Genomic DNA, 21,465 nt, shown 5'->3' with positions numbered 1-21,465 from the left:
AAGCATCCAAGACATTCTTCATGATAATACAACTTAATTCTCTTTTAAAATTAATATTTTTCGATGACAACTGAACACAGCAGTGGTTTTTTTTCAGAATATTCTCCCATTCAACAGCTGAATGACTTTGCACCAGACAGCATTCATCAAAATTTAAATCATAAAACCATCGTAATAGGAAGTTTAAACCTAAAACATCCAGGCTAGCTATTAAGCATGATTCCAACCAGCTTCCATTTTTCCAATGGATATCCAATATCCCAGAAAATAATGTCAAAAATGCTACAAATAATTTAAACTAAAAGGGAACTAAAATAATCTGACTACTAATTACTACTGAATTGACTGGATTGTAATATCTTAGGAATCCCCTGATTCATGCATTGTTAATATTTTCTCTCTCATTGATACATATAAAACTAAATGGGAATGGTTTAAAGTGCAACAGGAATGATTGAAATCATAGAACTGGCATGGTCAAATGAACACCTCAATTAAAAGTAACAAAGAGTAAATGAATCAGCAAAATGGTTTTCAAACGAAACCCAGGATAACATAAAATGAAACATCCAAATTACTATAATGATACCACTCACTGTATGGCATAGTTACTAATTTCCATGTAGGTGATCGATGCTAGTCAAAGAAAAATAATTTATGACTATTCTACAATAATGCAATCTATACAGTGCAAAAAAGATATATTTATATTTAGGTATATCCTTCATTTACAAGCAATGTACAGGTTCCCTTATTGGAAGATTCCTATGGACCAAGAAGGAAAGAGGGTTTTTTTCTGTATATTAGGTGCATTTAAGCAATCTCCCAGTAACTTCAACCACAATTTGTAACTAAAATAGACTGTGGCTCAGCAATATAGCAACCTACTAACAGAAAAGTTGCATAATCTTTAACCATGTTGAATTGTTTTTAACATAAGTAAGTAATTGTGGCACACATCTAGATATATAAATGCCTGAATAACTCCACCAGTCGCATTTGTTCACAGAAGCAGCCAAGACGGTCCACAGTGCCATATTTTTTCTTTGCTGACAATTGATTCAGAATGGACCAGATAAAAAAACCCATGGACATACAATTGCTATAGCTATGACTCTTCATGAGGGAAAACTAATTATTCCCTACAATAGTCAATCTTTAAACATTTTTGTGGAAAATATTTACAATGGCAAGTCCATTAGTCCATTTCGTTATATTACATGGTGACTCATGCCACTATGGCATCCATATCAAAAATCAGAGATATGAACTCCACAAACATACAACTTCCAGTCCACAAAATCCATTATCATTAAAAAATTTACAATTACATAAATGCATGCTATTAAGCACTGTACCAGCACCTTTGGGGGCAAATAAGTCAACAGCATGCTGTTTTCCATGGAAGTTGAAATATCTTTTCGTATCTAAAAGTTTCATAGGATTTTCTGAACCTGATTTCAGTGTCTAAGCTGGTGAAATAATTATCACAACAAAACTAGCAAAAAATTAAGTCTTTAGTCAACACCCAAATATTAAAGATCCTTGAAATAAGGGTAAAAAATATTCCCACTGCAAGCAGACCTGAGCAGGTTAGGAAATTACTATGCCATATACGAAGTGGTCACAGAATCCCTTTTTAAATGAATATATTCATATTTGATGTCATAGTAAGCATAAGGACTATAGTCATTCAAACAGTAGTACCGAACGTCAATGTCAGGATAGCCACAAGAGCTCAAAAATTAGTTTCACAGTGCCAATGGTGATGATAACAGCACTTGAGCAAATAACATGTTCCAGTAGTATATTTTCTCCTGATCACATAATCATTGGATTCTGTCAAATAGCAAGAACGTTATTAAAATGCTATTTGAATAGGTAACACATAATTTAAGACATGCCAGATTCTGATCTTACCATCACTCGCGTTAAGTTAATGGCCCTGGCCAAAACTCACAATGATATAAAGCTTCATGGTTTATCATTACAACCATATCATTACATTTGAAAAACATTGAACTCATTATCAATTCTGCAATCATTACTGCATTTGATCATCATTTTTAGAACTTCACAACTATATCAAACCCCGAACGTTCATTTAAGAAAATTGCATACTTTAGCCAAATAACAAATGAGGTATTTTTGAGTTGATTAGAAATAAAATTTAGGTAAAATTTCTGAACAATTTATAATAGAGGAACTGACCATAATCTGGTCAAATCAAGGCCAAATAGTTACATAAACATGCATTCTGTAGTCTGTTGCCACATAATCACAGGATAAACTTGTTATATACTTTTCATTTTAATAATTTATATTTATAATATTTTTTTAAAATTAGGTTGATGCTATTTCTGTTACATTTTACACCGCAGATGAGAACCAAAATAGGGGTTTTAAACTTTTTGATGTGTCAGAATAATGTATTCAATTAAATCATCATTATCTGGTCTTAGTCTACTGAGACCACTTGGACCACGTCTGGAATAGAAAAGAAAAAGAGCTAGTTAGTAACTGTTTGACTAGATTTCTGCATAGCAATCGGGACACTTTGCAATAACTACATTTTGTTTAATTATTGATGCTAGGGAAATACACTGCAAAAAAGTGTCCTCAAAAATATATGAAAGTTGCAGAGGTTATGGCCAGCCATATTTGAAGGGACATAGTGCCAAGAATAATTTTTGTCCAAGCTAAAATACTTGACTCATTTTCTACAGAGTTTTGGTCAGTGAGCTAAAAGATAAGTACAACTCCAGAGGAGTTGCCCCTAATATAACTTTATAATCATCGAACACACAAAAATAGTTTTGCAATCAAATCATTTTAGCTGACCAAAATGATGGTTGGCATTATGTAAACAAGCTCCCCAATTGAAGTCTGCTACAATACATTTACCAAAAGGAATTACAGAAATATTATAGCCCAACAGCTCAACTATATAGATAAAATGCAAACTTAAAGGAATAATGCAAAATAAAATCAAAACATATATTGCATAATTTTTATTTCTTAAATATTATCTATTATTAAAGTCATATTCAAACACATAATTCCAAAAAATACACAATTGATCTTTTCATTTAAGACTGTTTTCCAGAATCCTATTTTAAGTCTGCATTCCAGAACTGAAATAAACAAAAAAGCCATGCTAATTTATCATGATTTAGAGAACAAAGTATCAAAACGCATGCCAAGCACCACAAATTTGCAAATATGAACAAACTGACACACCAATAGAGACACAATATTCCAATTAGAATAGATTATCAAAATTGATTAGTTACTTATGGATGCAACAAAAATCCATCACGTGTAATGAAACATTGTACAAAAATTAAATTTCAGTTATGCAGTTAATGGTACAAAATCACTGCAAAACTTATCATAGAAGAGATATCCACTATGTTTCACACACATTTCATGCAAGCACACAGTCAGATGATGCGGATGCGCACAGGTTCACACACATACAGAGAGACATACACACACACAGACATACATCAAAACAAGACCCTCAGGAATTAGTGAATGCATCTACTACAAATGAGATAAATACCACTTTTCCAATTTCAATACCATCATCATTTTAAAAATGTTACACACTTAAGTGTAAACTCCCAATTACCCATTTCGCAGATTATCCTTGCTATTATCTCTTCCCAAAATCTTTGAATTTTAATAAAATTAAAATTGTGAAGATAATTAAATGCTCTTCAACTTCGATAAACTTTTCTGAAACTACACTTTCGAAACACCTTTTAAGAATTTAATTCCACAACATAAAAATTTTGTCAATAGTATTTCATGTTCTAATTTCGACAGTTTTCTACAAACAGTACGATATCATTATTTTTCCCATCGCAATCCTATGTTAACTTCATTACCCCTGGGAATTCCATAATCTTCATTAAAGGGAGGGGCAAATACATAGTGTTACTATGCAACAAATAAGTAATTAATTGCTTGCACTGCATCATTTCAATCAGTATACCATATGATGAATATGAATCCATATCAGCAATCTTCCATTCATCCTTTGCTAGTCATTTGTTTCTCCCTGGCTGCATAATTGGTCTAGCTTTTGGAGGAAAATACATTCTGCTATCCACTTGATATCAGTTCTGCATTCTTGTTAAACTATAACTCTTCCAACCTTTTGTTAAAATTGCTGAAAAATGTACATTCCCATTGCTAAAAAAAATCGAATTAATCCCAGGGAAAGAATAATGAGTGTCTCTGTGCATATCCACCTTTGAATGCCCAAGTTTCATCACGAATCCATTAAAAAAACCATAAACACAGTAATCAATCCAAAAGTCAGTTTGGTAGGTGATAGTAGAGTTCACCCAGCACTAAGCCAAGGGACATGTCAAATAGGTTTATAGGAAGTAAGTTTGAAACTGCTCAGTTTCTCTGTCTCCATTTTTATATACTGATGCTATATTAGCTGTTCTATAATTGCTGGGAACCTTTATGTCTATAAGGGAATTCTCAATTAAGACTTCAAGATAAGGTGCAACTTCTGATGCTAGTTCCTTAAATATACAAGCTAGTATTTGACTGGATTCAGAGGATGTTTTAGGTTTAATGTATTTCAGCAACCATTCTACTCTATTATATGAAATTTCAATTTTGTATATCGGTTGGTGGGAACAAATTTCAAGCTATTGGAGACATTTGGTCAGACAAAACATTTTGAAATAAGGCATTTTCATAAGCTGGCCTTCCCCAAGCTGCAGGTTACGCTTTTGCCCTAATAACTTTTTACTGAATTAACTTTTAACATTTCCTGAACCTCTCAGACAAACCAAAATGCTTCTGCTTTCTAATTAAATTTTCAACATATCTTTTCCTTTAGAATTCAATTAACACTTTTCAAAATTCCTTCTTGGCATCCACTTTTGATATCTTATTTCCATATGTGATCTCATTCTATTTGACACTAGAGATATGGTTCCTTACATTTTTCTCCTTGGCGTGACTTAGCCATCACAGTCTTAAGAATTTTTCATCATTCACATTGTACCATCTAGGCTCTGTGTTATCTTTTACTAGGAATGAACCTATTAACTGCTGAGCGTGTGATGTCAATGAAGTGATTCAATATATCTTCAGTATTTTGTTCATTACTATCTTTCTTAAAATTTACAAAAAAACCCTATGCTGTACACCTTTTTACCTCCCTTATGATCTCCAAAATGCTGGTTCCTTTCCTCACCCTTGCTCTTATACCAAAATTCTACCATTTAACAATCTTGCTCTTTTCCTGGTTAACCTTCAGAATTTATTTTAATTTTACAGAGAATTTTTCTTTAATTTTCATCCCCACAACTTGCTTGACGTGAATATAGATAGAAGATACAAGGGTTTTTCGTTGACTGGACCTGTAAATTTGACTTTTTCAGAAATGTTTTAGTTTGATAAGTTTAAATTCACAATAAATGTAATAAAATTACTTTTCAAATTTACTTTTGTTGTCCAGGGAATTATTTGCATTCAAACACACCAAAGTACTCAATGAATTTTTAAATGTGTATATTTCTAAAATATTATACTTCTTGTTTCCAAGAGCTCTAAATAATATTAAGAATCTTCAACTATGTCCTCTACAGCTACAAGCAGAGTAAGTTTGAGGCAGAAAGACAAGATTTTTCCTTTTGTATACGCCCTATAAAATTATGGGAATTCAGTTGTCATCCAAAGGTTAAGTTTTATGCAGTTTGTTTTAATAAACACAAAGTTAAATTAGAAACCAGAGATACTGCAAGGCTCCCAAACCAAAAGGCTTTAGTTGCCGGCAGAAAGCTAACTTACCCATACAAATTTGAAAGTTTGTACTTTATTACTTAAAAAATTCATGAGGAGAGGAGAAACCTACAAAAATCCAACCAAAAGCTAATTTAGCGCTAAGTAAGAAGGGAAAACTCTTAGGTCAAGCCTTAATGACCTGTTTCATATTGCACATAATATGAGATATGCTAGAGAACACGGTTTTTGCTCCTACAGAGACAAAAAGGATATCTGGGCTCCATGGGAAGTTAACAAAATTGCTATGAGCAGAAGAACAAGGATCGAGGAAAAGTAGCCGAGCTGGATGTACTGGAAATATTATAAAACTGAAACCAGTAGGTAAGCCTACATAGTTTAAATTCAGTGGCTAGTACCTCTCTGGGTCTATTTTGTTACACCTACCTAGCACCTTCATGTCTTTGTACCCGTTAATAAATATATTTGTTGTTCTGCTGACCCAGCTGAAAGGGATGTCAAATTAATTCAAGACTACAATGCAAGCATAACAAAATAGCAGGAGCAGTATGTTTTGCAATTAGTCGCTAGGTATCAAATTATTCCCCAGCACTGAAATCTACCCACTCAAAACCTCTACCACTGCCAAACACCCAGTATATGCTTGTATATCGTATGTCTCTTAATATGTATTTGTTAAAGATATTACATTGGAAGAATAATTTTTATACACCAGGAAATATAATTTCCCTACATTAAATGTCTTGCTTGAAGATGACTGTGAGATTACAGTCATTCTTAACTCAGCAGATGTGTGAACAATAAAATGCATGCCCTACCCTTACTTCTCACTAAATAGATTACATAGTACTACACAGATTATGCATTGTTTGCAATTTTCATCAAGAGATTTTAATTGTTTTTGCTCTACCAAATTTGAGAAAAAATTTAAACCAAAATCATAAGTAACATATTTTAAATAAGAGTAACAGGAGTATTATGGATGATTATCAAATAACTGCCAATTAGGTATTAATAAGTATAATATTTTTACCATTCACCTAGTTTTGTAATGCCCAGATCAAAACATCTTCAAGTACCTTGGTAATGCAATGACCAGTACATATTTGGTTTTGCGACATTTCTAAAAATTCAAATGATATTCAGATTGATCATTAGCATTCTCCTGTCATCAAATAATCAAACTGAGTTGGAATAGCATGAACTCTTTCCAAAATCTTGGTTAATTCCTGCTGCCTTTTTAGGCCACAGTTGCTTCACATTTAAATGTTGCTCCTAAGCCATCAATCAACAGTTTGGATGCAAAATTAAATCTCCCAAAAGAGTGAGGCAAAAAGAGTAAGAATCAAAAATAATTTTAACAAGAGTTTTTCTCATTCCATATCTCCCCATACAAATTCTTGGATTCTGTTTATTAAGAACCTAAAGATGCATCACTATTAAATATATTCTGAAAGGGATTGGTGAGTTTCAGTTAGTGAAAAAACAAAAATATGTGACAGAAGCAAATGATTTTTTTTATTCCGGCAGGAATATCTTAGTGGCCTTCCACCAGATTAGCACTCAAACGGCAACCTATTTTCCCTGGATGATTCATTTTGGAGGCATGCACAACAACAAGCAAGGGGAAAGTATTTGTTAAAGAACTCACAGATCTCTTTTCATTGACTTCAGGTAATCCAGCTCTCGAGCCTGGTCCTGTCTCCCATTCTGATGGCTCTCCTACTCCATCAACTTTCATGACCATCTCTGCTCCAGACGTGGGTGGTGTGGTGGGGACACCAACATCTGTCACATTGCCAGGCCCATAGGGTGACGCGAGAACAGCCGAAACTCCTCCGTGCATTGGTGAGACATTAGTCCCCGAACCATTGGGGAACTGTGGAGGGCGGCCATCACCCAGGTGATGGTGAGGGTGATGATGGGGTGGGTGGTGCATACCCTGAGGAAAGAAATACTTTTAATTGTTTCCACTTCTAAGGCTCTTTCACGCTTGCATCAAACTGAGAGCCACAAGACTGGAATGAATCATGTACACACCTGGTATGCCGCGTCCACAGTGCCGCTATCACTGATACTTGAATCCTCTCTTGGGGGTGGACGACCATATGGGTGAGGGGGGATTGTACCGCCAAACAGCTGGTGGTGCTGCCTCTGCCATGGCATTGAGGGCTCCGCCTGCATCCACCCACCGGTCATCACATCTTGCTCTCCCATGCCACCACCCCCACTCCCCGAATAATTCTTCCAACTGGCTCGCTCAGTCCCAATGGGCATTGGTCTTGACCTACGGTCCTCTGTGCCCACAGACTGAGAACCACTTTTGTTCATACTACCGTGTGGGCCTACATCGGACCCGGAAGGTGAGCGAGAGCCACTGGGGGGTGCAGGAGAGACGTGGGGGTGATGGGAGGGATGAACGGCATGGAGATGAATCCCTGGGTTTTGCAGCTGGTGGACTGCATTTCCATTTTCAACATTAGTCATGGGGTCGGGTGCCCCTCCAGGGTGGTGGTGTGAGGCTAGCCCAGCAAGGGCTGCAAAGTGCGAGCCCACTGCGCCTGGGAATGCACCTGGGGTCACCTGGTCCCCTTGACCTCTATGGTGAGCCTGGGGATGAAATGGATGGTGTGGTCCAGTGGCCATATATGGCCACCGTGCTGCAGGGTGAGAAGGATTGTGGTGGCTGCTATCACCACCACCCGGATGACTTCCCGGAGATGCTCGAGGGTAACTACCGGTGGGGCCCCCAACCTGAGAATGTGGTTTTCCAATGGAGGAAGGGCCCTGCTGAACAACAGAAAATGGCACTACACCACCATTAGCCAGCAGCGTTGTCAGTCCAGGACCTGACCCCTGACGAACAGGGGGAGGCGTTCCGTGGTATGCAGCAGGTGTGGCACTAAAGGTTAACTGCTGCCTCTGTCCACTTAGAGGTGAAATGGAAAAGTCTGGGGCTCTTGGATTTAATCGCGAATGAATACTTGCATTCGTTGTTACTACACTGTTGCCTGAGACAGAATTTCCAGGCTGGAAATGGGTCGTTGTTTGAGGGCCTATATTTTGGTAAAGCTGGATTTTGGGCAGAGGATCCCCTCCAACTAACTGCTGAGATATATTATCCGCACAATTTCTCTGTCTGACAAGTTTCACCAAGCTATTTTCTCCTCCATAGTTAGCAATTGGCTGTGGAAATAGTGGTCCACCCGCCTGAAGTTGGCCATGGGGACCATGAAGATGCATCAACAGCCCACATGGTAATACATCTCTCTCAGCGAAAACACTTTGCCGATAACTGGATGTTTCCACTGTAGGGGTCTGCCTTGATTGCGGCCTCTGCTGTCTTCCACAAAGGGAACCTGGAGACTCCAGACTAGTTGGTCTTACTGGAGTAGGAGCTCCATGCCCTACAGGGCGCTGTCTCAAGGTAGCACCTTGGATTGATGCAGATGATTCACCCAGTTCAGCAATATCTGGGACAGTTGAGTAGACTGTGCTGAGGGAATTGGATGTAGGGACGGAGGTGGTCCGAGGGGCACCAGAATTCTCATGAGGTGAGTTGGCTGAGTTGGACACTGGAGAGCGAGCTGCCATCCCACGGTATCCGGGCGCCTTAGAAACATCTACCTGAGGTGGCCCACTATCCAGGAATTTCCCTGTGGTGGTTGTGGTTGGTGGAGATGAGCCAGATGCTGCTGCTCCAGCAAAGTTCATGCCCTTTGATTGAACTTCATTTCCCTGCCCCCACATCGTTTGCTGGGTTACCTTCAAGGAAACACAAATAAATGAGTTATCAATTTAAGTTTGAAATCACATGACAAACATAGGACAACATTAAACAAGAATAAAAATTGAGGTATTTCATTTCAGGACCTTAACGACACATTTACATAACATTGACTTCAGTTTAAGACAAGACTCTTTCTCTAAACCCCTTGAGGACTTCAGGGGTATGAACATTATGGAATCCACATCAAAGGACATCAGGACATGCCCAATACATTCCTCCTTCAGCATTTTCCACAGGCATCAAATAGAGATAAACATTAGTTGGCAATTTATTGTATTACACTAATGTGTGTGGTATGTACACATGCTAAAACATTTTTGTGCAAATAATTTCTTATTCATTTGGAATAAACCTAATCATAAAATCAATTTCATCACTTTTTATTGGGGTATAACTTGCATGGTAATTTTGTGTTTTTAAGTGTATCATTCAAGATCGAATTATAAGATGACATTTCCCTGCTATTCTTATATTACAAATTTCACTTGTGATCGTGCCCCCAGCTAGATCATGTCCTCACCATCATGCATAAATAAGCACAATTTGGAAAGTGGATAAGCAGCTCAGAGTGTCAAAAGTGCATGGCTCTGGAAGGCAAGGGTTTTGGAATGAGGAAAAGTTCTCTCACTTAATGAAACTAACTTCAAGGCATCAGCTGGAGCTGAGTAAATTTAGCGGGGGCACTTATTTGTTAAGTTAATACCTTTGTCAACAAGGGGGATGTACAGATAAAAATAAGCTAGCGAGATAAGCAAAACACATCTCTCTTATCCAGCAAAAAAGTTTTGAGTGATATCTGTTTCAAATATTGGAAAATTTTGAAAGGAAATTATTATCTTATATGGACTTTACAAAGTGGTCAGTAGAACCACGCAAATTACTATCACTTAAACCTGACCCTGATTCATCGATGGGCATTTAAACCAGGTTTAAAAGGTCATGTCAGAGGGGTTACAAGTTGTGATGTCCATGTATATTATGAAATATCCCAAAACATTTCTTTGAGCAAATCTTGGTGAATAACATTTTCATCAATAGCAGCATTCTTCGGCATATATGAATTACACTATTTAAAACCATCAGCTACCATATTTTCACAAATGAAAAGCACTGACTTTTTTTTTATTCATCATCATTTTCATCAGAGAAAATGATTCCACTTCAAGATTTGATTTCTTTCCATTAATGCACCAACACAAACATCAGTTTGATCAAGAATCACTTATGCACTGAATGCTCCTGAACTTATGCACTGAATGCACTGAAACCTCCGACACCCCCCCTTTCCTTAATTACACTCCCCCACCTCCCATCCGCTACCTCTACCCGACCGAGTATATAGCTCAGAAAAATGTCTATTGTACCACTAGTCCTGATGATGTTACAGTGTAAACGAAACTAGTCGACGAATAAAGTTTATTCTTTAGAAAGCAAAGATAATATTATTTTTCCTGAGAATCACTTATCCTGAGCATTGATATGATGCATGCATTTAAACAGGTGATTACAACTTTTCTGAAATGGTTAAGGTTGAGGCTTGTGCCATTTTTTTCATTACAAAAACCAAGTGAATTGTTTTTTACTTCATAAATCGCATTTTCATAAAAATTTTAAATTAAGTAACATGTAACACAGACATGGAACAGGAAATAAACAGTTGAAATTAAGCCATTTAAAGAACATGGATTAGGATTAAATTACTGAAATCATATTTAATAATCATATTCAAAATATATCCCTGCTGCATCGATACACATAGTTCGGCGCGTCTGCCACTAGTCAAAAGCCCTCTGGAAGTCGGTTGCCGGAATACTGTAGAGAGCCTTGGTCGTCGCCACTTGAACCGCCTCAATGGAGTCGAATCGATATCCTTTGAGCTCCCTTTTTATTTGCAGAAACAAGAAAAAGTCAGTTGGAGCCAGGTTGGGGCTGTATGGGGGGTGAGGCAACGTTGCCATGTGCCCAACGTTGCCGAATTTCGTCAGCAGCTTTGCGCACACTTTCCTCATCGCAAGATCCTCTGTTACAATGGTGTGGATGGTTCCGACTGAAAGGCCAGTTTCCGAACTGATAAGGGCGATGGTTAAACGCCTGTCAGTGTCCAAAACCTTTTTCACTTTGGTCACCTGAGCATCAGTTCAAGTGGTCATTGGGCGTCCGCCACGGTGCTCGTCTTTGACAAGCTCCTGGCCTTCCTTTAACATTTTGTGCCACTCAAAAACTCTCGTGCGGCTTAGGGCATCATCCCCATAGGCCTATTTCATGAGTTCAAGGGTCTCCAACGCGGATTTCCTGAGTTTAAAAGAAAAGGACCCCCACCGCTCAGTTGAGGCTACAGCGAGCCAGTCCCGTTACCTTCTGTACGGAGCCTGTAACTTTTTAGTTATTACTTGGGCTTGAGTTTTGACCATTTTTTCCTTCTTCCAGGAGAATTGTGCACAATTATTTCAAGTCTAAATGTATCATACATGGCATACTACACCTTATGCTACATAATTTACAGGACACTATTTGCCACCAAAGGATAATTGGATTAGTGTTTATCAAGAATAACAACTAAATTTTTAAAATTTTTAGAATGAAAATATTTCCCTTCAGTAAGAGAGCTATGATGCTACGCTGTGTACATTTTATTAAAGCTGTAAATGCTACCAATCCTAAAGTGAAAGGATAAAAACGACAATTCAATGTATTTTAAAAAATTTCAAGTTACCTTCCCAAAGATGTTATTGAATAACGAATACTCCTTCGGGGTTGTCACACTTGGTGATGACATAGGCGGCTGTTGCTCTCGCCTCCGTCCAGCAGAATTTCCCCTTCCCAGGTCAAGATTAACAGGAGATGTCGGAGGAGCTACTTGACATGGTGTGGATGACGACGACGTTGCAGTAAATGGTGTACCAGAGGTACTTGCCCGGTACCGCCCACCAACAGCACCTGGGCGACTGGGTACTCCCTGGCCTATGCTGATTACAACACCAGGAGGGGAGGCGGCACATTTTGGTGACTGAACGTTTGCTGGAGTCGGGGGAAGCACAGGCACAGTTGCCCCAAGTGGTGGCTGCAGCAATGGCTGCCTCTGCCGGGGAGACTGAGGCCTTGCAACCCTTTGACCCCCTTGGACAGTCGGAGCACGAGGTCCTGGGCCTTGCACAGACACTGGAACTGATGTCTGACCACTTCCTGAAATATTACCAGGTACTCCCCCTGCTGTCGTTTCTGTCAATTTAGCAGCAAAGGTCTGTGTTGTCGTAGTCGTAACTATTTTAGTTGCCCGGCCTGCTGTTGTGATGGCCGTCGTGTAGGACATAGTGCTCTTGGTTCCTCCTAATACAGCAGCTGCTGCTGCTCGTTTCTCCGCTGTTAAAAGAAGGAAATTATAAGTCAGTATCTAAATATAAGTCAAATTGTAAGTGAATGTCACATATTTCAGGTGCTAAAATTAACATCTCCATTAATATATATTTTGAAAATACATGTCCACAACAAACACCTTTAAAAAGGAATAGAAGCCAATCTGGTCCAAACGCCAACTTGGACCAGAGCAAAATTAAAAGCATCATGTATAAGTTTCATTCAAGTATGAATTTAATTTGAGTGATCATAAGTGGCAGCATACTTTTAACAGTTTAAAACTATTGCAGAATTTTCCTGAGTGGTGTCCAATTGTTATGTGCCTTCATAAACACTTATTTCAGTGATCTCCAAATACATTTAACAGTCACCTGATCAAAAAAACCTTAGTTTGATTGGAGAGTTGAGTTTTCCCAAAATTTCATAAAGCAACTCTACCATTCTTTCATCAAGACAAAAAGATCATGCAAATAAAAATAGACAGAGCTACGAAGTCTATTTATAGTATACTAAACAAGCATTTCCAAAAATACAGCAAGGGATCTCCCCAACTTTTTCATAGCCTACTTGTGCCAGTTACATCAGAAGCTGTTTTCTTTGTAAACAGTTGGAGATCACTTTCCTAAATTAATAAAATACTAACAAAGTGCCTGCTTCAGTATGAATTTTACCAAGTTTTTCACGGACTTGTATAATTCCATTTATTTCATATCACGTAAGTTAAATGTATCACAAATGCTGCATTCATTGCATGCTAAAATAATGGAGTCCCAAGCTTTCTTATTGTCGCATGACTTGCCTGCAGCTGCCAAACGTGGTGGTGTTCCTCTGGAAATTGCAGGAACTGGGAAGTTAATTCCCATTTTGGCATTGTTTGCACCACGAATTGTTGACACTAATGGGGCTACTGTACTTCCAACTGTAAGACAACACCCCAGCATAACCAAATGATCATGTGGTCATTATCAATGCCTTTAAATTCTGCCTTGAACATTATATTTCATCAATATTTTAGTTTTAAACAGAAATATAGCCTTTTGTTTTTTTATCAAATTCAATCTCACCTTCATTCATTTACTTCCACATAATTGTGTAATTTGCTGGCATTCATATTTTCAACATTTTTGCACTTCTAAATTTCATTTGAGAACTGACTTGCGAAAATGTGATTATTCAGGATCAATTAAACACATCTCACCTTAAGACAACCAAAAAATCCAGCCTCATATTTGCAATTGAAATTATTTAAGTCAACCAAAATGTGCCTACTTAAAACTACGAAATTTTATCTTACTCTTACATAATGGAAATGAACATAATTACGAATCACGGCATGACAAAATTTAATTAAAAAATTTTAAGAAATAAAATCTTTTAAACTACATGCCTTAAGAACTATTTGATATCACTGACATATTTGAAGTAGACACAGCACTTCAATGCCCAAGATTTATTGAGAAAAATTAATTCTTGAAGGACAAATATCATGGATAAATGTTTCAGTGAAAATCTTGCTCGGAGCAAAAGAGGCAAATGATAAAAAAAATTAATATTGAGTAAAATAAAGGAAAAATAAAAATGTAACTTTCTACTGCTGTTAATAAAGCTGCCTATTAAATCAAGGGCCATAAACTCGAGTAGCCAATCAATGTCAAAGTAAATTTGCAATATCATGCACCTCTACTTCACATGATTTATTGACCTTGTACATTATATTGTGGGGAAATTGGCTCTGGGTTGACCAATTGGTACAACACATGGCATTGAAGCAGAGGAGATTCAGCCACAGTTACTTTAACAGAGCCATCCACTTATGTGCAACAAAATGAGGGAATTTCACACTGTAAAAATTATTTGCCTTTACTGGGACTCCAACCCAGATCCCTTGATTTCTGACCCAAATATGAGGTTCTGATTTAATTGGACCAAGTATGATGAACTCTAAGAATTATTGAAGATATGGTTTCATTCTACCAGAGCTGCAAGCATACTGACTAGTACAGTTTTGTAAAAAAATGCACTACATGTTGAGGCAAGACAAGGCACCGATGAATTCAAAATATCTAATGGCCGGATACACTTTCAAAATTCGATCAAGTATTGTCTGTTAAATCATCTCTGGGTAATTTTAAACTGTAGATTCTGAAACAGTTTCTCACTGAGAATGCAAAGCTCTGTACAACCATGTCGACGACTCTTCTCTTTATTATATTAAACTATTATTATGCATTTTATTATTGTTTGAAATTTGCTCACAATTGATGCATGCAGTCTCTTTCAGGAAAATATTCATGTGCTTAATTCATGAAAACGATGGCACATACAAGAGCTTGATATTTCAATTTTTCAAAGAGCATTTACGCTTCAGATAGCAATAGCAGCTTTTACTGAAATTATGCTAAATTTTATTTGTCTATTTATTTTTCTTGTGATTCAATAGACCATCACTAGCTGGGTAAATTAAATTATAGATATTAGGTAATGTCTTTGCTTCCATTTCCTACACATTACAATTTCTCTTGAAGAACACTTTCCTACAATTTTATCTTTTTTTCCTTTTTCCTTTGCCTCCCTCAAAACTGAAAATAAGAGCCTTCACTGTATTCATAGAGAGGGAGTTAGTACCTTATCTGCATCTATAGGAACTTGTAAATATGAGGCCCTTACGTACCCTCTTTTGCAAGTGACTGAGCAATTCTAGCAGCAGTAGCACTATATTTTATACTTAACATAAGGTATTAAGTAATTCCCTTAGTTTGACATTGAAATAGTTTGGGTTGATGAGTTGACCTTGATCTAGGTATCCTATTTACATTTTTTATGGTCATAAGGAGCGTAGAGGGATTTTCTGATGCTCTCTTTTATGTACTTTAATATGCTTACGCATTATACTGAGGTTCTGTTTCTGGATCCTCACTCGGAAATGAACGGTGTGTGCATTAAGCCATATCAGTCTTTTGGATAAAGCATTCAAACGAGATACATGTTCACTTCAGAGGCACATCATGAGAGATTTGAAGAAGGGTAACATGATGATGGAAACAAAGCAAAGCACTTGAGCAACATATCCTATAAGAGAACTGAACACACAGTTTATGTTGCCCAAAGAAAACAAAATATTTTGCTGACAACCAAAAATCAGGCTTAATGTTTTTATCACCATAAACATTATTTTAAGGAATAATAACTGGATGGATTATCATGGACTGAGGTACTTTATCCCCTAGCACATACTTCTGAATGCAACAGCATGCTAACACAAACATTTCATTATTCAAGAAAAAATGTAACTCATGAAATATGGATGCACATTAACAGAAACAATGTGATGATGCCCAAATTACACCAGCACTAATTCTGTCACATAAGAGATCTAGTTATGATCTCTAAAGCTTTGTTGGGAAATTTTAATTTGCATAGGATCACACAAACTACACACTGTTTTCATTTTCCACATTATCAATTGGCCACCATGATATCATTCTATCAATAATTATTGATCAACAACATTGAATTAAAACATTGTTAAGCTTCCTTGAATTTTTGTTTTGACCTTCACACGAGATTGAATACGTCTCACTGGCTCCTGAAACACTCAACAAGCTACAACATGCATACCATACTTCATAACCCCAATTGAATTTGTCAAATTGGACACATTCTTTGTTTTTTCTTACTTCAAGATCATCTTCACCGAGTGATTTATAACCACAGTTACGGTAAATACAAAGGCCAAAAGAATCATTCAAAGAGGAGGCTAATAATTAGACTTAAGAGATCACTAATTTATTATTATACTGATACTACAGAAGCTTCAAGATATTAAGGAAATGTAATCTGTCAGCATGGGCACTCAAAATGTTTGCTCGGCTTTAATACCAAACCTTTCTTAATTTTTTGGTTTTGATCTAACGAGTTGTGGGAACCAGGGATTACTATACAACAAGGGAATGCCAGGGGCAGCCGAGCACTGCTTCCGGTTGCAAAAAAATTCAGAGTCTGTGATAGTTCTAAATAGCATCACTAGGTCGTGATGGTGATATATTTCATAACTGGAAGGAAAAAAGGAAAATACTTCCAGCTTAGGCATTAGCACAACTTGGCTTACATACTATTTAAGCCACCAACTGCTCATCAGAGAAAATTATAGTACTTTGGGGGAAAACATTGAGAGATACATGCTTTAATATTTCCAGGCATAATGCTTTGTATTGGCTTAACTTTGACTTGGGCACAAAATGTCAATAATTTATGGTCATGATGTAGCATGGATTTCTCGGAAACCACCACTATCGGTTAACTCTCCCAAGGAATACCCCCAAGCATGCCAGACAATGCATGGTCATGTAGTGCGGGTTTCCCGAAAACCAAGACAAGACAATGTCCGCTACCCAATTCCCTTGTTGCTACAATGTAGCTACTTTGAAGTCATCCCTCCCCCCAAAGGCACGATGCTTTATAAAGCGAGACGATCCTGGAGATGGACCCCATTCCTTACCCATTCCTCACCCGATACCCTGTCTCTGAGTCCATCGGTCAAGCCTACGACCACACCAGAGACGCCCAGCCTTGCCCCGCTCGCTTGTCCCTACTCCCTGGTGCCCGAACCCCATTGCTTGGAAAGGGTTAAATAAAGACTCATAAACCGAATATGACTCTCTCATTCTGTGCTATGCTCCCACCAATGATGCCGCGGCCGCCAACCACGTGACAATAATATGTACTTAAAAGGGTTAGGTAATGTTAAAGGTTTGCAAAAGATTTATGAATATATTGTGAGCTGCATTAACAAATTAAGATCTATTTAACATACATAGTTGACTAAGGTAAAATCTGCAACTTCACTTCTGAAAATTCCCTTCCAATGATTATTTTTATTGACTAACACTGTAAAATTTCCTGCTTAATTTTTACTTTGTTTCAAGTTTGAACCATCTTCTTTATGGTCAGTTGAGAGTACTGAGGATGCTATTCAATTAAATATTGGCCAGTGTTATGACCTACTGTTAGGGTCTTTGTTTAAGTTGAAAACCAATTTATATCATTTCTGGAGGAAGCCGCTAATGACTAAACTAAAAGTTGGTCAAGCATCATGACAAAACTCACCAATCAACATATGCTTGATGCAATTGGCACTTTAATATTGTAATATATCATTTTACCTTTACATAAGTAAGATTAAAACATTACTAGTCAACAATATTAGAGGTAATGCTCATCAATCAGCTTGCTGAATAAACAAGAAGAAAGATTCTTTTCACTTTTGGCACATTTAAGCAGAATACTATTTAAACCACTCAGCTACTGTTGGATTTTTTGAAAATACCCATTCAAAAGATTCCAAAACACACCGGAATCAGAGTGCAGCTAGCCACAACAAAAACACAAAATGCAAAGTTATAATGATAAAATCATCTAATTTAAAAGACCCCAAAAAATACTTGGACATGGACCTCTCAGGTGATATCATTATACTAATGTTAGCACAAAAAAGAGTTAGGGAAACATATTCAGAGTGTATTTTCAACAATTTTTTATTGCCACTTCTGAAATTATAGAACAAAATATCCAAAACATTGATACTTGTTATTGATACCAGCTGATAAATATTACCAGAATAATGCTAACTTAAAACCAGATGGGCTTTCAGTAGATGAAACTAACTGGCATTCCAAATCATTGCTATTATCTAATTAGTAACGTGAAAGCCCATCATACTAGGGAGAAACATTTCACTCACCAACTGAATTCATTGTCCTCGGAAGGGATGAGCTTGCAAGGCTGACTGCTCCAGAAGTCGGTCCCTTTCCCGGTCCACTAGATGGCTTCACTTTTGTGAGTGCCTTGAAAAAGAAAGAGATACAAATCAGTGGGTCACTTATTCAAAATACCCAATGCCAAATGTAATAATGTTCAATTACTAAAAAAACATGAGCAATGCATGCTCAATTAGAAGAAGAAATGCTTGTTTTGACATCATTTAAGTTTTAAGAATTCCATATTTCTAAATAATCATTAAGGTACATTTGAATTGTGGCATAAGGCCTACAAATACAAAATTGTGGCATTAGGCATAAATGTTAAGGAGAAGACATGAATGGAAGAAGTTACCGAACATTGAATCGACACCTATGGGGATCAGGATGTTGCATTGGCTAGTGTACTGGCTTCCCACCCAGAGGGCCCGGGTTCAAATCCTGGAGATGATGGATATTTTTCAGTGGTTTCCTGATCCCTACTTGAGATGCTTTTTGGAGAGCACTTGGTGAGAGTAAACCATCCTTCAGATGGGACATTAAACTGCGGACCCCATGGAACCTTACGTTAAGAGTAGGCTAATGCCGACACTGGGTTTCCCTCCCCACCATTCCTACATTCCCATCCATCCCTAATGGCACAAATGACCTCAGCTGTCAATCGCCTCCCGTAAAAACTCCTACTAAATATCGATACCTATGATGAATTTTTCAAATATGAAATATTTAAAATATTAGGTGCATCACGCAGTTGGCAGTCCAACTGAAAGCAGGTGTCCCTCAAGGAGATTAAGAGAGGGCTCAAAGAAAGACCCACGTCAGCTTATTGCCTACCCAGGGGCACATATTTTATTCCACCCCTGGTTAATGTGCATGGTAGAGGAACAAGTCAGAATTGGTGATTTAGCTCTTGTGGCAGGGTAATCGGGAAGTGAAAGTTATACATGACCACACAAGAGGAGTTTGCAACAATGTCAGACAGTAAACATTATATAATGGGATGCAAACCCAGATCCCTCGACGTCCGGGCTGAATAAAAGGAAGAGGAACACTGAAATGACTTTAGTATGAAGATTAGAGTCCTACTCTTCTCTAGGTCTAAATATGAATGATAAAAAGCTTGTCCCCTCACCAGAAGAACTGTAGGAAGGCACGCACTGTTGTGCATATTTCAGAAAGTATAATAAATACTCTCACATAATATGAAGAGCCCATTGCATGGTATTAATGTTTGAATTTTTGCGGTATTCTGATGGCTGAGGTATTACTACAATAGTCCAAAATCTAGCAAGACTCACAGGAATGCAATTGGCATCTTAAATATTACCTTTAACGGCAACATGGGCCAAAATGTGAAGTTTCAATAACCTAGATGAAAAGATAAGACTGGATACAAATATTTAGCTTAACTTGATATGCAGGTAACCCTAATGGCATGAATTTTTGCAAGCTGCCAAGCACATTGCTTTGCTAGTTGATTTACCCATTGGTTAAGGATTTCTCAGTCCTCGTCCCCCATTTCGTGAGACTGTAAGCTTGAGGGTAACTCACCATCAACCACTTATTCTGCCGCTTTTAACATAACAAGCCTTCTGGCCTCTGACCACTTTTCTTTCTTAAACTATAAGGTCATATCAGATATTTTCCTTACATTAAGATGCTAACATTTTTCGCCGTCACTACTTCAAACACCCTGGAGTAAAATTCACTACAATAAAGACATAAATTGTCAAGTGACCATCCAGCAACAGAATCAACCTGACCATGAATTGACACTTGCCACAACAGCTAGAAGTGCCACCTCATTGGAACCCAAGTAGAAGGTGAAGATTGAGAATTTATAATGAACTAGAACTCGGCAATGCAAACTTAGGAATGAATAATGAGCAAGGGTATGGTCATTTCACTCATTCGCTGTTTCCAAAGACATAATATACCGATCAACCATGCTGGAAAAGCTCTTCTATTTTGATGCAGAGGCTGTTTATCTTTCTGCTGCTGGGATGGGTGGCATTGACCTCCATTGAAAAATACACAGGCTTGATGATAGAAAGGATCAGAGAATATTCCATTGTGATAGGGTCACTGCAGTCAGTGCTGTGGAGAGCACAACATCACGCTAGAGCAATCCAACTAAATAATTTTTTTTTCATTTTGGCAGTAAAAGAGGTTTGCTTTAACAGCATAAATATTTTATTGAATTGGACTGCGACCAGTATAAGAGTTTTTTTTAAAGAGAAAGGAGACTGAAAACTAAAATTGATGTTTCATCAAAAAAAATTTCTGTACATTAAAAAAGAAATAAGCCTTCAATAATTTTTTTAACACCAAATACTTAATTAAATTAATTAAATGCTCATAATCTTGGAGATTATCATGATGAAGTTTTCTCAGGTCTTCCACCAGGTCAGGGGTTTTATATAGGCCAACGTTTCGATGCTTGACTTGTGCCTTGTCCTCAGGATGACGCACGAGTCGAGCATTGAAATGTCAGACAATATGGAACCCCTGACCTGGTGGAAGACCTGAGAAAACTTCATCAAGCAAATACGCTGGGAAAGCAGCAGATCTTGGTGTTTATCAGTTTTCAATTACTTACTGTAATAATTCTCAACATAAAATCCATTTATAACAATTATCAGAATAAATAATAAACATAAAATAATGAATAAACATGAAATGCATTAAGCTTTGAAAAAATATTAAATACATCCCTTTGCTTGCATAGGTTGGAAATACACACCTCAAAATATTCCTAAACAACATTTATCATAAAATTTCATTTATTTC

At 37.3% G+C, this 21,465-nt stretch overlaps 1 protein-coding gene across 1 annotated transcript in view; it reads right to left on the bottom strand.

Annotated features, from left to right (window-relative positions):
* Positions 1-684: 684 nt before the first annotated feature.
* Positions 685-21,465, bottom strand: part of mask (multiple ankyrin repeats single KH domain) — a 106,104-nt gene continuing 85,323 nt past the window's right edge. The window contains exons 34-39 of the mRNA XM_071583301.1: positions 18,660-18,762; positions 13,719-13,838; positions 12,279-12,925; positions 7,816-9,540; positions 7,427-7,717; positions 685-2,487 (exon numbers count right to left, since the gene is read on the bottom strand). Coding sequence (XP_071439402.1) covers positions 2,464-2,487; positions 7,427-7,717; positions 7,816-9,540; positions 12,279-12,925; positions 13,719-13,838; positions 18,660-18,762 — 2,910 coding nt within the window. The 3' untranslated portion in view covers positions 685-2,463. The remainder of the gene's footprint in view (positions 2,488-7,426; positions 7,718-7,815; positions 9,541-12,278; positions 12,926-13,718; positions 13,839-18,659; positions 18,763-21,465) is intronic.

Source organism: Hetaerina americana, unplaced genomic scaffold, assembly GCF_022747635.1.
Source record: "Hetaerina americana unplaced genomic scaffold, ioHetAmer1.1.p SCAF_13, whole genome shotgun sequence".
Taxonomy (NCBI): domain Eukaryota; kingdom Metazoa; phylum Arthropoda; class Insecta; order Odonata; family Calopterygidae; genus Hetaerina; species Hetaerina americana.
The sequence above is the reverse complement of the archived record's forward strand: the minus strand, read 5'-3'. Positions and strand labels throughout refer to the sequence as shown.